The sequence below is a fragment of the Leuciscus leuciscus genome (assembly GCF_965113295.1).
Source record: "Leuciscus leuciscus genome assembly, chromosome: 2".
NCBI classification, from domain to species: Eukaryota; Metazoa; Chordata; class Actinopteri; order Cypriniformes; family Leuciscidae; genus Leuciscus; species Leuciscus leuciscus.
The window spans coordinates 5,496,055-5,512,933 of record NC_138726.1 but is presented as its reverse complement, the minus strand read 5'-3'; the positions used below and the strand labels follow the sequence as shown (position 1 = coordinate 5,512,933).

The window sequence follows — 16,879 nt, the reverse complement described above, 5'->3', positions numbered from 1 at the left end:
GAGTTTTCGGAGTAGTCTTTAGCACATTGTTTTGTTGTTGCAAGGGTGTTATGGGTGGTTTCCATGCCAGGGTGTTGCAATGTGGTTTCTAAGGTGTTCTTAATAAAATGTAGTGCATTGTTGCTAAGGTGTTATGGGTGGTCACCAGGGTGTTTCTACGCAGTTGCTAGGGTGTTCAGAGTAGAATTTAGCACATTGTTCTGTTGTTGCAAGGTTTTTAGGAGTGGTTGCCATGCCAGGGTGTTGCGATGTGGTTGCTAAAGCGTCCTTAATAGAATTTAGTGCATTGTTGCTAAGGTGTTATGGGTGGTCACCAGGGTGTTGCTACGCAGTTGCTAGGGTGTTCCGAGTAGTCTTTAGCGCAGTGTTTTGTTGTTGCAAGTGTTTTATGGGTGATTCCCATGCCATGTGTTGAAATGTAGTTACTAAAGCCTGTTTTATGCTTCTGCGTCGAATCGACGGCGTACCCCCGCGGACCCCTCTGCGTCGACGCGAACCTCGACGCGACCCCTCCGCCGTAGCTTGACGTGCACCTCCAAAAAATTGTAACTACGCGTCGCGGTGACGCAGACCGCAGGGGCTGTGATTGGTCAGATTATACATCATTGTGACACCGAAGACTGGAGAAATGATTCTGAAAATTCAGTTTTGATCACAGGAATAAATTACACTTTACTGTATAGTCACATAGAAAACAGCTGTTTTAAATTGTAATAATATTTCACAATTATACTGTTTTTGCTTTGTATTTTTAATCAAATAAACACAGCCTTGGTGAGCAGAAGAGACTTCTTTTAAAAACATTAAAAATCTTACCGATCTAAAACTTTTGCCCGGTAGTGTATATGTATATATTTATATATATTCTTTTCTTTTTTTTGTTGTTGCTAGAAATAAACTTCAATCAATCAAATCAATGTTTGTTTTGAAAAAAAGTTTGTTGTTTATTTACAATACAATGTTCACGGGTACATCATGGATATCAAGTAATTAACCAAGTTAACATGTTTCCCGTCGAGGCTTCCAACGCAGTTTGGGAAGTTCCAAAGTCGCCAGAAATCTGAAGCAATAGCTTCCCACTGGCTGGTTGAAGGGCAGGGCAAAAATTCGGGCTGCAGCGCAGTCCACAGCGCTTTGCAGACCTCCGATACTATGCGGGACACCGTGGTCGCACCCATTTTGTAGCCCAACCCGGTGATCTGTTGGTTTGCACCCGAAGATAAAATCTTTAAAGTCACTGCCAGTCTCTGAGCGAGGTCAATAGGCATACTGTGTGTAGTCTGATGCTGTATTAACGGCTTTAAACGATGAACAAGATCGTCAAATCGACCTTTCGACATCCGAAAATACTTAAAGTGCATTTCTTCGTCCAAGTCCCTCAGCGGTCGAACAACCGTAACAAATTCGCCAATCCTTCCCCTGTCTTCGTGCACTGGTCGTACAGACCACCTTCGCTGACGTCTTCTTTTTCTTCTACGATTAAACATTTGCAATAAAATCATTTGTTGTTCAACGTTGATTAGCTCCAGCTGCAACAACACTCTCTCTCTTTCGCTCGCCATTGTCGGAAATGAAAAAGCGGAACCGGCGCATGGAACCAAAACAAACTAGGAAAGAGATTCGCGAACCACACCACCCCCCTAGCGTTCTGGCGGTGAAATGCACCGCGATGCAACGCAACCCGACGCAGAACCATAAAACGGTCACGACGCCGTTGGAGTGACGGCGTAGCTACGCCGTGGAGTTGACGCAGAAGCATAATGAGGGCTTAAGACACACTGAATAGTCTTTCATACCTTGTTAAGAGGTTGCTAGGGTGTTATGGGTAGTCAACAGGGTGTTGCTATGCAGTTGCTAAGGCATTCTAAGTAGTCTTTAGCACATTGTTACAGTTACAAGGGTGTTATGAATAGTTGCTATTGTGTTTCTCTGCAACTACAATGTTCCGAATAGTCTTTAGAGCGGTTGCTAAGGTGTGATGGGTGGGTGCTAGGATGTTATGAGGTCTCTTTCAGTTGTCATTCATAAATTCCTTTTTTTCTTTCATTTTTTTTTTTACCACATTAAAATAACTTTTCTGTGCTTTCTGAGAAAATCTGAGCAAATCTACATAAAAATCTCTGCACTTACAGTTGTGCTTAAGACAATCACAGCATGTCAAATCTAGAGCTAAGGGGGAAAAAAACAATTCAGCATTGCCCTAATGAGTATGGGAGCATTTATTCCCTTACAAAAAAAATTATAATGAGCAAGTTTCACAGACTGTGCCACAAACTCCCTGTCTGTAACTTAATAAACTCAGCAATCAGCTCTAACAATAAGTGAAGATAAGCAACCGTGTTTTCCTATTCACCATGTGCTAGTCCAGATGGCAGCGAGAAGTGAGGCTTCAAAAAGCCTCCAATCAGACCCGTCTAGCAGCTTTAACTAGAACACGCTGAGAAGCCTGCCAAAATAAAGTGTTTATAGGCCATTTTCATACAAGAGGAGCAAAGACTGCATCAAAGGCCCATAGAGAATACATAGAGAAACAGGCTTCAACTCATAAAGATACTATTTTCACAGAAACAGAGTGACAATCTGACAACAAATCTGTGCATTCAGTGTTACTCTCGTAGATGGTTGGATTCAAATTTTTAGAGTTGCTTGCTAAGACAATCATCACTATTTCTATTGCTCATATGAAAGGACAGGGAGTTGAACAAAGCCCTACATTATTAACTACAATGTGTTGTCCTTCACAGTTATGAATGTACAGGAATAATATCTCAAAAATCATGCTATACGGTTTTGCCTGGCAGACCTAGGGACCAGAATATCATAGAGACTTCGGCGGTTGGTAAATAATATCCCATGCAGCAACCATCCAGAACATGATTGCAACCTCACATTTTACATTAAACTCTGGTTCTGGCACACACATGGCCGTGAGCACGCGCGCACACACACACACACACACACACTGAACAGGTGGCACTGCCAGAGAGAAAGCTGCAGCAGATGGCATCATGCACCTGACTTACACCAACACTACATTCAACCACTATACTTTCAATTAGATTCATAATAAAGAAAGATCATCTACATGGACAAATCCTCCAGTTTCCCTGAGATTTATTTATTTATTTATTTATTTTAAACAAAACCCTAAAATAGTTGAGATATTGTTGTAAAACTAAATGGACCACTATTTAATGGTGCTCTGATTGATCGGGCTCCGATCGTTATCAGCCGATTATTGCTTTATATAGTTTAATCAGTGGTCTCTATAAAAATCGATCAGATGACGCAAAACTCACGAGACAATTTTGTCAATGCGCAGCTAAAATTGCTTCACTATATTCACCGGTCTGGCAGTTCCACCAGGCGTCTGAAAAGGACAACAAATCTGCAACATCTTTGTGGAGAGCGGAGACATCGCAACGACAGCAACCCTTCAGCAATTACAGCAAGAAACTAGATCTGTGTGATTTTAGTGCATTTCTCTCCTTCACAGCAGAGTGCTATCATTCCTCCCTAAAAGCCCAAGTTTAACGTCCAAATCAGTGATTGTCGTAAAATGCAGTCTACTGTTGCTAAACTGCTGTGCTCGATAATAAAAAGAGTTATTAAAACTGCATTAAGCCGCAGAAGTAATACCCAAGCCTCTTTCTGTGTGTGCGCTCCGAGACAGAGTGGAACAAGGACAAGCACCGTAAACTTTTGCGTCTAAACGGTTAAATACACACAGAAATATGTAAAAATGGCCGGCTTTGTGAGTATTCACTTAAACACCACTGGTTATGTCTTAAGTGAACATAAACAGCTAGGAAATAAGCTGTGTGTGTATCAGTATATTGGATCCGTGCATTCGCTCTTAAAGTGACAGCAGCCTAATATTCCTGATGCCGTCTGGGTCATTAATGTTAATCAAACAACTTAAGATAAAGAGAAATCACTCACTGCTCTTTAGTAGATTGATTAATATATATTTAATTTATAAAGTGAAGACTATGCAGTTGTTTTACATTTGATTACTTTCTGTTGATAAAGACTGTTCTGTGAATGCTATATTTGTTAATCAATAAGCTGTTCCTAATCACCTCTATATGTTCCTAATCACCTCTATATGTTGCACATGTTGCTTGCGGATAAATAAAGAGTTGTCAATTCATGATACTTTCTCATCTCTTAACTTTTTTATACTTAAAATACACTGTTGTTAAGAATAGCCTAATAACCCCAGTGAGTCTATTTCAAGCCTTCTATTTATCATGTAGTATTATTTATTTCGGTGATCGGTATCGGCCAATAGTGATCGTAATCGTCCCCAAAAACCCTGATCGGAGCACCCTTATCTATAATGAGACGTTATGAACACTTTTTGTAATGAGAGTGTACTAAAACTAATATAAGAACTTCCCTGCAGGAAGAACCAAGCTGGTTTTAGCTGGATTTTCCAATAGGGTTTACAATGGGAAACGTTTCAAAAATATTCAATCTTATATAACTCCAGTTGTATTGCATAAATATAATGAAAATGTCCCTGACACTTGCTTAAGATGCAGTGAGTTTAAAGGTACATTATATCATTGCATATGGGAGTGCGAAGAAGTCAAAAAAATTTGGAAAGGTGTGAAAGAAATGATCTTGATGTTAACATTCCATTGTCACCTGAACTTTTTCTATTACATTTGTTTCCTAAGGAGATCAAGTTAAAAAAGAAAGAGTACATATTTATAAATATATGCATTCTTCAAGCAAAACGGCTTATTTCTTTAAATTGGAAAAATATTTGTGCACCAAGTATAGGATGTTGGCTAAAAGAAATGGTAACAAATATGTCAATGGAAAAGATGACATATTTTAAGGGACAAATATACAGTTTTTGATGTATATGGGGGGGGGGGGGCTTTCTGTTACATGGAAATGTATCTGTTCATGTGTATAGTTAAAAAGCAAAAATAATAATAATAAAAAAAATTCAATCTTAGACGTACCTTGATCCAGTATGATGAGCTGAGCACTCGACTGCACATTACCAGCGTCATTCTCAGCTAAACACTGATAGAAACCTTCATCTGACTTGACCAGTCCCAGCACCTGCAAGTTCTGCTCCTTCTATAAAGACGCAAACAAGAACATTGCAGCCAACTAGAAGAAATGTCCACTATTATAGTGCATTCTGTATCACACATTTTCATGACAAAAGGTCAACAGCATGTCCTTACTCAAGTAGAGCTATAGCTGGCAACTTACGATGATCTTGAAATAGTCGCTGGGAATGACGGCATCTCCGTTCTTCACCCATTTGATGGTGGGAGCCGGTGAGCCGGTGACCTCACACTCGAAGATGACGTCTGTGGCTTCATGAGCATATATGTTGGCAGGTTTCTTCAGGAACTGTGGGGAAGCTGAGAAGAGATGAAGAGATTCAAATGCCTGTTTAATTTAGTACTATTAATAACTTCGGAAAACAACACGATTTGCTTAGTTTTGACTCTTCTCAACCTCTAAATATCCTATCCCTAAACACCAGGATGGGGCTAAATATGTAGCTCCTAATAGCCAGAGGAGAACGCAAAACCTCCAAAGGCTTGCCATTAGTAAATGAGGTTATTTGATGTTGGAGAAGATAAACATGACATAGATCATCTCAATAACAAGGTAGTGTGCAGCAGAATGATTCAGGTCTGTCTGCTAGGATGTAATTGGATTGTTGCCCTGTGTTGTGCCTGATTCGCTACCACACAACCACAAGCCAAGCATTTCATCACATGCATTACATCACATCCCATCACACAAAACACATAATATGCATGATTCATACCCTTAAATCGCATATTTTTTGTGAAAGCAACAAATGACATATTACACCGTGTCATTATTTATTTAACAAAAATAAAGCCAAAATGGAAAAGCCATGGGTGACAAACTAAATACACCCTCTGATTCACTTGCTTGAGCCACTTTTAGCAGCGATAAGTTAAAGAAATCGTTTTCTGTATGACAGTATCAGTCTCTCACATCGTTCTGGAGGAATTGTGGCCCAATCGTCTTAAGTTCATTGAGGTTTGTGAGCATCTGTATATGCACAGTTCTCTTAAGGTCCCGCCGCAACATTTCAGTTGGGTTAAGGTCTGGAATTCGACTGGGCCATTGTGTAAACTCGCACTCGATCGGCTCAAAGTCCGGCATCCGACCAGCGCGGAAGGTCTTTACGTGTTACTGTCTTTTCTCATGGCGAAGTATTTTTTGATTAAATGCAATACATTTGAATATGTATTCTCTCGTGATTTCATCTGACTCCATAAATGAAAAGGTTTTAAATGATATCCATGCATCATTAAAAGTGAGCGAATGTTTGACTATTCTTTTTAACTCTTTAATGAAAATAATGTCAAAGTCAGTTAGAATAATCAAATGTAATAATGTATTATGTCAGGTAAATGTATCATGCCAATTTCATAATCAGTTCAAGGATAATCAATACAATAACATCAAATGCTCTAGATTAAAGAGAAGAGATGCGAACCTAACATTAAAATACATGGTGCTAAGAGTTTTGGTCACCCTTAACATCATGGGCCAACATTAGTTACAAAAAGGCCCAGAGCCCTTTGCTGCATTTCATTATATAGACAGAACCTCTTTCACGTGGAAACATCTGCTAACAATGGGAATTTACATTCAGAGGTTACACCTTTTGGGGGTGTGAGACCATTTGTCTAGAGACCACCTTCCTATGTGTGCCAGTTATCTCTAAACTCTTAAAAACCTTATTACCTTTTGTTTTACTTATTTGGAAATGAGACATTTGTACCAGTCGCACTGAGACATTTCAAATGATACTAAACATGTCTAATACTCAATGATAAATATTCACATTAAACCTATGGATTTTTGGGTGAATTCAGGTGATCTTAGCATGAGAGAGAAGGAGTGGGGGATGAGGAGAAGGAATGTAGATTAGGATGATTCGGAGGTGAGACTTTCATCTCGATAGTGCACAAGGGTGAGTTCAAATGTTAATTTCCAGAGAGGTCCTTTGTCCTCTCAGGGCCTCAAGTAGACTGCCTGGCATTTATCTAATTTCTCAAGTTTTACAGTTATTTCAGTCTTACAATTGCAACACCTTGATTATTTTCTTTTTCAGCCATTCTGTTGTAGATATGCTGGTGTGCTTGGGATCACTGTCCTGTTGGATGACCCAATTTCGGCCAATCTGTAGCTGTCAGACAGATGGCCTCACATTTAACTCTAGAATACTCTGGTATACAGAGGAGTTCATGGTGCCCAGGTCCTGTGGCAGCAAAACAAGCCACAAATCATCAACCCTCCATCAGCGAGTCAGGTGTTTGTGCTGATATGCTGTGTTTAGTTTTCACCTAACTTGGTGCTGCGCATTATGGCCAAACATCTATACTTTGGTTTTGTCTGTCCAAAGGACATTGTTCCAGTAAGTCTTGAGGTTTGTTCAGATGCAACTTTGCAAACCTAAGCCGTGCTGCCATGTTTCTTTTCAGAGAGAAGAAGCTTCCAATTTTTCTAATTGTACTTTTTTTTAATGAACTTTAACATTTAACATGTTAACTGTGGCCTGTATAGAGTCTGAATTGTAGTTCTGTGTTTTGCAGTTTCTCTGAGCATTGCACGGTCTGACCTTGAGGTGAATTTGCTGGAAGATTGGCAACTGTCTTGTATGTTTTCTCCTTGTGAATAATGTTCCTCACTGTAGAACAATGCACTTCAATGGCCGTATACCCCTTCTCAGATTGATGGCAGCAACAATTGCTTCTCTAATATCATTGCTGATGTCTTTCCTCCTTGGCATTGTGTTTTAACACACACCTGAATGCTCTAGACCAGCAAACTTCCCAATCTTCAGCTTATATAGAGCTGATCACACTTGCTGATGATCAATTTATCAAAGACATTTGATTAGCAGCTTCTTACCCTCTTAATTCTTATGGAAGACGTAGGGGTGTACTTAGTTTGTCACCCATGGCTTTTCCATTTTGGCTTTATTTTTGTTAAATAAATAATGACACGGTGTGATATGTCATGTGTTGTTGTTCATCGGAGGTTGTATTTACCTCATATTTAAGACCTGCCAAGGACCAGATGAATTTTCATTATGTCCTGACACATAAAACCATATTGCCCATATGTCCCCATCCTTTTGTTGTTTTTGTTATTCTTGGTCTCATAAATACTGTATATCAGTAAAACAGACAACAATATTTTTTTTGAATAATACAACAATGAATGTAAGTGAATGGGGAGGGGGTCACAATGAGCAAAGGGGAAAAATAGCAAATAAAGATTATGAATTTTCATGAAAATAAACATTTTTGTGATTGTCACTATACATTCTCAAAATCACCATCCAAAGCTAGAATGGCTACATAAAGCTAAGCTGAGCTGATATGCAGATTATTGGATCTAGCATATGTAAGATAAGTTGCAGCATCAGGACCACACTGACTGTGACTGAGGTAAGGTGATGAATGGCTGAGAGTGTGTGTGCTCCTGTAGTTTTGCTGAGGTCTGCACACACAACCTGCTGAAAAACACTTGTCACACACTGCTGGGTTCCTGCTCAAGCCGGCTCCACACGGGACAGATGGTTCATGTTTCAATCACTCAGTATATCTCAAGCCCAGGAGCACATACACAGGGAAGCACTGTACAAATGTTACACATATACAGATGTGTGATTGTACAAACTTCACTGCAAAAAATGCTTTTCTTACTTAGTATTTTTGTCTTGTTTCCAGTCCAAATATAAAAAAATTCTTAAATCAAGATGCATTTACTAAAGTAGTAAAAGGCCATAAGATATTATGTCTTGTTTTCTGGGGGAAATAAATCAAAATTAAGTGAGTTGTTGCTTAAAAAAGCAAAATTATCTGCCAATGGGGTAAGAAAAATGATCTCAATTCAAACAGAAACAAGATAATTTTTCTTACACCATTGGCAGATGATTTAGCTTTTTTTAAGCAACAACTCACTTAATTTTGATTTATTTCCCCAGAAAACAAGACATAATATCTTATGGCAATTTACTTTTCTGGCAAATGCATCTTGATTTAAAAATATATTTTTTTTTGATATTTGGACTGGAAACAAGACAAAAATACTAAGTAAGAAAAGCATTTTTTTTGCAGTGTTTTGCATTATTGCTGGACAACAACAGAACCACACTAAGCCAGTTTTCACATTAAAGTCAACACGAAACAGAATTCAAAACCTATTTTACTTCCTTAAGCTGATGTACGTCCTAGTGTGAAAAACAATACAGCGAGACATAATTTTGTTATCAGGAACTTGCTGGATTGTGAAAAGTGAGCATTTTAAACCAAAATGGAGTCAGACCTGATCGCTATTTTGCAGTTGGTTGTGGAGGACTGTTCACGTTGCATTAACGTTCACCAGAATACATTTTCTGCATTAACTATTGTCAAGATTTTAGAAAGGCTGTATAACCTACAAATGTGTCCAAAAACCATGCTTTAAAAAGCTTTTATTTGGTTAACATTATTTTCCACTTTCACGTATCTTAGGTTATGCCAATCAAAGTCATTTCAGAGAAATAGCAAGTTGATTAATGAAGATATTCTTTTGAAATAATGTGCACTAGTGATTCATGCACAATAACACTAGGAGCTAGGGATGCACCGATATGAAAATTTTGGCCGATATACGATAACCGATAATTCTTTATATTTGAAAGCCGATAACCGATATATTGGCCGATAAATCTAAATCCAAATTTTTATGTATTTTTTGAGTGCCTGATTACAAAAACAAAAGTCTCATGTCCCAATCCCACAATTATGATGTTCTCATGATAATTTTATGTATCCTATATGACAGACTTGCATGCTGCACTTTACTGTATTTTCCTTTTTTGAAGTGATTCCAATCATATTCAAAGCAATTCAAAACCATCATGGTGAACAGTGCACATCTGGAGAAAATAATACATTACATATCGGCTTTATTGTAACGGCCTAATTTTCGTATTGGTCCGATAACGATAACTTTAAAAATAAACATATATCGGCCGATACCGATATCGATACATACTAGTAGCATGTATTAAGAAAGTAAATAATTGTGATGATTTGATGTTGACTTTAAGAAATAATTGTGAGGAAAGTGTGCTGAGACAACAGAAGAAAAGCTAAAGATAAAGCCAGAGCATTTGTTTCATGGTCACAGACCGATTACGTTCCCTATACGTTCTACACGGAGATTATAGTGATGATAAAACCGTCTCGAATGACCACACAGCTCTTATCACTGCCTCACTTGCATTCATGAGCATGTCTCAGGTTTCCCGCTGTATTACAGACAATGTCAAAGCTCAACACACACTCCTGTTTCCATTCATCTACCCTGCATTTCAGAGTAGGCTGAGAAATAACAGCAGCCTATACAAGCCAGTCGCTTATGTTCTGTGTATCTCAGAAAAAGACAGTCTATCAAAGTTTAATAAGATTCTGGGCATTTCACCTTCACTATAACAAACACACAGAGAGCAGAGGTTCCCGGATCAATCTGACCCGCTCACACTTCTGCATGTTGACTAGTTACGTATGGTTGACATTTGAAAATATGAGCAAAACAAGACATGAACGTTTTATTTCACATTTTAAACAGGAACACAAGAATGTTCGGGATTCAATACAACTGCTCTATCAATAGCATTATGCTGATTACCACAGAAAATATTTCTGATTTGTTAAAACAAACACACACGGTTACAGTAACTTGCAATGGGAGTAAACAAGACCAGCATTCCAGAGGGATTACAAGCAGAAGTGTGAGTCTCATACTTGTGTTAAAGCATGAATTATTCAGCAAAAACGACTGTTCTAGGCAAACTAACGTCTGGTTGTGTGTTTCCGGTGTAATTCCTGTGAGTGAACATGATACCTTTCTGGTTATTATGCAAAACTTACCAAGCTTACTGGCTTGACGTGTCACTGAAGTTGAAAGACTGGATATAGATCTATAAATATTACATCGTTTATTCAGCAATTATAACTCATGTCAACATGCATCATGTGTCTTGTGGCTATACATGTATTTTTGCTTTTATGGACAGTCCTTATACTTCTCCTTGTGAAAAAAGTACACTTTATCATACTTAAAATTTTTTTATATATAATTTATTTTATAAAAAATAAAATAAAAACGTATTATGGAAATAATATACTTAAGTGTGAACTGAATGTAATGTTTTCTGGTACATGTTAATTTAAATTAAATTAACTGCAATTAGTTGAACTTGACATGTAGTTAAGGAGGACTTAAGTACATCTTTATGTGTCATTTCAATTCTGTTGTCTTTAAAATATGGTTAAAGTGCATTGTTGAATGTACCGACAAACATTTATGGTAAACTAAAATATATATTTGTAATTACACATTTGTAGTAATTAAATTAAAATATATATCAACTAAGTGTATTATCAAAGAATCCCCAAAATATAATCAAGTACTTTAAATGTGCTTTTGTGTGTTAGTCAACACATCAAAGTAAGTGTACTTCTTAAAAGCACAACAAAAGATCAATAAATCAAGATTTTTATAATAATTGGACTGTTGCGCCAAACTTTGAACTTAAATAATCAGACTTACGTTTAAATCATCATTTTGATCCTGGTTTTAATTTACATTTAGGATAGATTAACTCTAATCCTGCGGTTCCATTATTTTAAACTCTGAGTTAAATCTCAGTTTGGGATTAATTTTAAATGTACAGGTGAGGAGGTTAAAAAAAAAAGTATTTTAACACAATAACAAATCCATCATGGAGGAAAAAAATTACTTGAAAATGAAGGTTTTAATATTTTGAATCCCTGATTTGTAAATCGAAGTGGAGCAGAACAGCTGAAACTAAAATAAAAACTAGATCAACAAATCCTTGATTAGCTCTAATTAGCTCTGATTAGCTCTAAACTTATTTCATGTCTTAATTTGATCATTGGTGCAACCCACCCTATGACTTAAAATGTACTTTAAACTTAATTACTCTACTCAAGAGACCGTCCTGAGGGTGTACTCTCTTTAAGAACACTTAAGTGGCCTTTTATTTCATTAATATTATATGTAACCCTGGACCCTGTACATTTTTTAAAATTGATGTATGGTTTGTTAGGATATGACAATATTTGGCCGAGATATGATTATTCGAAAATCTGGAATCTGAGGGTGCAAAAAAATCCAAACATTGAGAAAATCACTTTTAAAGTTGTCCATTTATGTTCACGATTGTGCAGCATTCACTCACAAAAATAAATGTTTATATATTTACGGTAGGAAATTTACAAAATATCTTCATGGAACATGATCTTTACTTAATATCCTCATGATTTTTGGCATAAAAGAAAAATCGATAATTTTGACCCATACAATTGGCTATTGCCACAAATATACCCGTGCGACTTATGACTGGTTTTGTGATTCAGGATCACATATTATCTGCAAGTACCGTTTAAAAGAAAATATAGATTTAATATACACAATCTTAAATTGCACAATTAAGCACATTTCTTTTTCACAAGGGATCATCCATTGAAATTCTGAACTAGATTCCCAATTAGAGCACTGAAGCAGAACCAAATTTCTTCCCTATTTTTGTCATATTATTCAAACCAAAATGCATTGCAACCACACACAATGAACAGCAAACCGCCCACGTAAAAAGAAGAGCCGAGAGAGTGTTTGACACTCGCTTGTATCCTGGGAGGAGCTCGGTTTGAGTTTGGCATTGCACCTCTTCTGTGAGCTGTTGGATTTACTATCGCTCCAACACAAAACCTCTCCCACCCACAAAGGCAAAGTAAGGGCCTGAACGTAGGGGCCGGCTGCCCTCCCGGTCTCTTTCATCTTTTCATCTCGTCACAGTGTAGGATCAATTCTCAGCAGACAGACAGATGGCTAAAGCTCATTACACACCACATATCTGCATGACATCTACAGTCCAGATTCTATTCGATTCTTTGTAATTTCACACCTGTCTGAACAGTCCCTTTCATCATCACACAATCAAATATCATGCACTTTAATAGAAGTCCCACCCAAAAGCTACAGCGTGAGCAATTACAGAGAATCCTGTGTGTGTTTCTGCAAACATGTCTGAAGTGTGATCAGACCGTGCAATCGATTTATAGAGGAGAGAGCTTTACAGTGTGACATGGCGATCAAGTCAAGTCACCTTAATTTATACAGCGCTTTTTATAATACAGATTGTTTCAAAGCAGCTTTACAGTGATAACAGGAAAATAATGCAACAAAGCTTGTTTCTAGAAGAAAATAGCATCACAGTCCAGCTTAAAGGTATAGCGGAGGATGTTTTACTTCCTGGTGGGTAACCTATACTATTGGTCCTCCTAATTGTCAATCATTCTGGTGAATCAATCAAACTTTTCAAAAAGTGGAGAGGGCGGGTCTTATCTAAAATTTGGAAAGATCCTCAGCTATACCTTTAAGTAAGTTCAGTGATGGTTCATTTTTGTTGTAAAACAGTTATTAATTTAGTTCATTTATACATATAGGGCCTTATTTTAATGATCTGGAACGCAAGTATCAAACGTGAAACGCAAGTAACTTTGTGGGCGGATCTCGGGCGCTGTTGCTATTATACCGGCGGGATAAATGACTCTTGCGCCCGACACAAATCTAAAATGGGTTGGTCTGAAGTAGCTTCATTACTCATAGGTGTGGTTTGGGCGTAACGTGCAATAAACCAATCAGAGCGTCATCTCACATTCCCTTTAAGAGCAGGCGCACTTGTTCCATGGCGGTTTGCTATTATAACGGCGGATTTGCCAGGCGCGGTTCACAGCCGAGGAGACCGACGTTCTCGTCAGGGCCGTAAAAGACAGAGAAGTGACACTGTATGGGGATGGGAGAAACCCACCCAAATTAGCTTTGGTTAAACAGGCTATAATAATTTGGGAGCTAGATTTATGCCTATGTTTTCACATCTTCATGGACACCACAATGATTTCCCTCATGTGGAATATTTTTCCTTGTAATTATGAATGGTTTGCAAAAATGGGAACTGCTGCGTCTGTGTGTAGAGTAGAGAAGCAAAGTGTATGCGCGTTGTGCACACGCTACAGCAGTGCGTCTGTGGAGGGAAAAGTCTGCTGTGCGTCGGGTGCAAAATAGGAATGATACATGTGTCGATTGCGCTGGGTGCAAGACAGGGCCCTCAGCCTCTCTGGCGAAGATCACTTGATTAGTCGTTTAAAGCGAGGTTTAAGCTTACCTCTCAGCATGAGCTCAGTCTGGGCCTCGATGGATCCGTTGGTGTTGTCTGCCAGACAGTTGTACACACCGGCGTCTTCCTCGGTGAGATTGAAGATCTGCAGACTGCCTCCGCCGAGCACCTCGAAGCGGCCCGTGCTGTGAAGAAAAACACACGCTGTCAATTCTCTCCCTTCAGAAAGTTAAATGTATACTTAGCCCAACACTGATTCAGTAACTGCAGTATAAATGTTCTTTCTCACACACAACACAATGGAATATATGTTGCAAAGGGAGCATGCTAAGAGAAAAGGCGTGGTGGTGTGGTTTAGCCGTTAAAGGTCATGCTTTGTTATCAGAAGGTCTCTGGGTTTGAACCAGGTGGAAACAAAGAACCGGTCAGAGCCCTTGAGCAAGACACTTAACCCCAGGACGCTTCAGGACGATTGTATAATTACACTGCATGTTGCTTTGGATCAAAGGGACTCTTGTCTAACAAGGTAGTGTGATAGGATGTCACACAAATATTGTTAGTTCACCTCAGAAGGCCAAAGTGTGTGTGTGTATCCATCTATCTATCTATCTATCTATCTATCTATCTATCTATCTATCTATCTATCTATCTATCTATCTATCTATCTATCTATCTATCTATCTATCTATCTATCTATCTATCTATCTATCTATCTATCTATCTATCCCAATAGTCTGTCTGAATTAATTGAATACATTTAATTATTGACAGTTTTTCAACCCTGTTACCAATAGTTGTCTGAATACAAAAGGCATGTCTGAATATATTTATTTACTATTTGCATCCCTGTCACCAGATGTTGTCTGAATACAAGACATTTCAGAATTTTCTATAATATTTTTCATCCCTGTTACCAAAAGCTGTTTGAATACAAAAGATATATCTGAATATATTTACAAAAAAATGTCATTCCTGTAACTAATAGTTGTCTGAATACAAAAGGCATTTCTGAATTTATTTATTTACTATTTTTCATCCCTGTTACCAATAGTGGTATGAATACAAGACAATTCTGAATTTATTTACTATTTTTCATCCCTGTTACTAAAAGTTGTCTGAATACAAGATATATCCGTTTTTTTAGTTTTTTTTTTACTAACGGTATTTACTATTTTTGCATCCCTGTTACCAGAAGTTATCTGAATACAAAAGACGTGTGAATACCATTTAAAAATCATGTGTGCTTTCTAGTAATAAACATTAAACTAAGAAAATATATTTTTAAATATATTACAATTAATAAAAAATGGGTAACAGGGTTTCTTACAATATCCTGGATGTTTAAATGGCTGTGCTTGATGAATGCTTGATAAAATGATTTCTGCAAGCCATTTTCTTTGCCCTACTGACAAACTAATCATCATTCAGTTGTGGAGTTGGGTGAATTTCCGACGTAGGGAACATGCTGTGATGCTGTGCAAGGCATCAATAGTTTAGAGAAAAGAAGAGAGCGTCCACAGTAAGAGGTAGAGGAGCCGACTGCTCTCTGGCCCAGAAAACACCCTGATCTGTCAGACATCGATTGGTATTAAACACCAGCACATTAATACCAGCATTCTCACACTGACTATTTCTATTTCTCTGCCCGTCTCAGCTGTGAAGTAACCAGATCCATGTGTTGCATTCAAAATTAAACTGTGCTTGTATTACTTTCATTTTATCTAAATTTTTGGGATTAAAAAAATAAAAAAATAAAAATCAGTGGAATTCTAAGGAACGGATTTAAACAGTTAAATCAACAGAGATGAGAGTACAATAAAGGCATCATGAAGTTAGACAGAATATATAATAAATGAACACCTAAAGAAGAGCAAGTCATTCCTAAACCAATGCAAGTACCAGAATATCTATAAATTTACAGAGCGTGGTTCAACAAATGCAACAGTTCTCTGGTGGATGTCCAAGGCTAACAGTCGACAGTATCCGAAACACACATGCCAGAAGAGAGAGTAACTCAGAAGTCTTGAGCTCAACGAAACTCCACCCTACCTCAAGAATAACACACACCTCAACCCAAGGAAAAACCAGCAGGTCTCATGAAGGGGGTCTTTGTGCTTTTGGGCTAAAGAACACGCAGTGAAACACGTAGACCCAGTGAGGAGCTTTTCCACAGAAGACACACTTCATTCTTCATGTTTTCCTTTCATGGACTGTGACGTTATTACTCGTACGCTCCTTTAAGAGTGTGAATGCTGAAGCTCCACATCAGCTGCAATGATCTCCGCATGTGTATCTAGTCAAGGGCCTTCAGAACTGTGATGTGAGGGAGGACAAGATCCTTTTGCATTTGTCAACATGTTATTTTACTTGCTTTAATCTGAAAGACTCACTTAGACTCCTTGGAACTGGATCAGATGAATACATTAGGAAAATATATAGACAAGTAGTATTTTCAGTGGTTAAAAACAAAAAGGACAAAATGAGACGATATAAGACAAAAATGGCTTATATTTTTCTTATCTTAATACAAGTAAATAATCATAATCTATTTTATTGATTTGGCACAAAATGGCGTGGCGACGGCATCAACCATTCAACCCTATTAGCAAATTTATAGTAAACTATAAATTACCTTGTTGCCAAAAGTTGTCTGAATAC

The 16,879-nt window shown here is 37.8% G+C and overlaps 1 protein-coding gene across 7 annotated transcripts in view; it reads right to left on the bottom strand.

The window, feature by feature from the left end:
- neo1a (neogenin 1a) overlaps positions 1 to 16,879 on the bottom strand; it is a 177,613-nt gene that overhangs the window by 49,705 nt on the left and 111,029 nt on the right. For all 7 annotated transcript variants that reach the window (XM_082160902.1, XM_082160896.1, XM_082160900.1 and 4 more), the window contains exons 5-7: positions 14,270 to 14,406; positions 5,239 to 5,393; positions 4,980 to 5,100 (exon numbers count right to left, since the gene is read on the bottom strand). In XM_082160902.1, the coding sequence (XP_082017028.1) occupies positions 4,980 to 5,100; positions 5,239 to 5,393; positions 14,270 to 14,406 (413 nt within the window). The remainder of the gene's footprint in view (positions 1 to 4,979; positions 5,101 to 5,238; positions 5,394 to 14,269; positions 14,407 to 16,879) is intronic.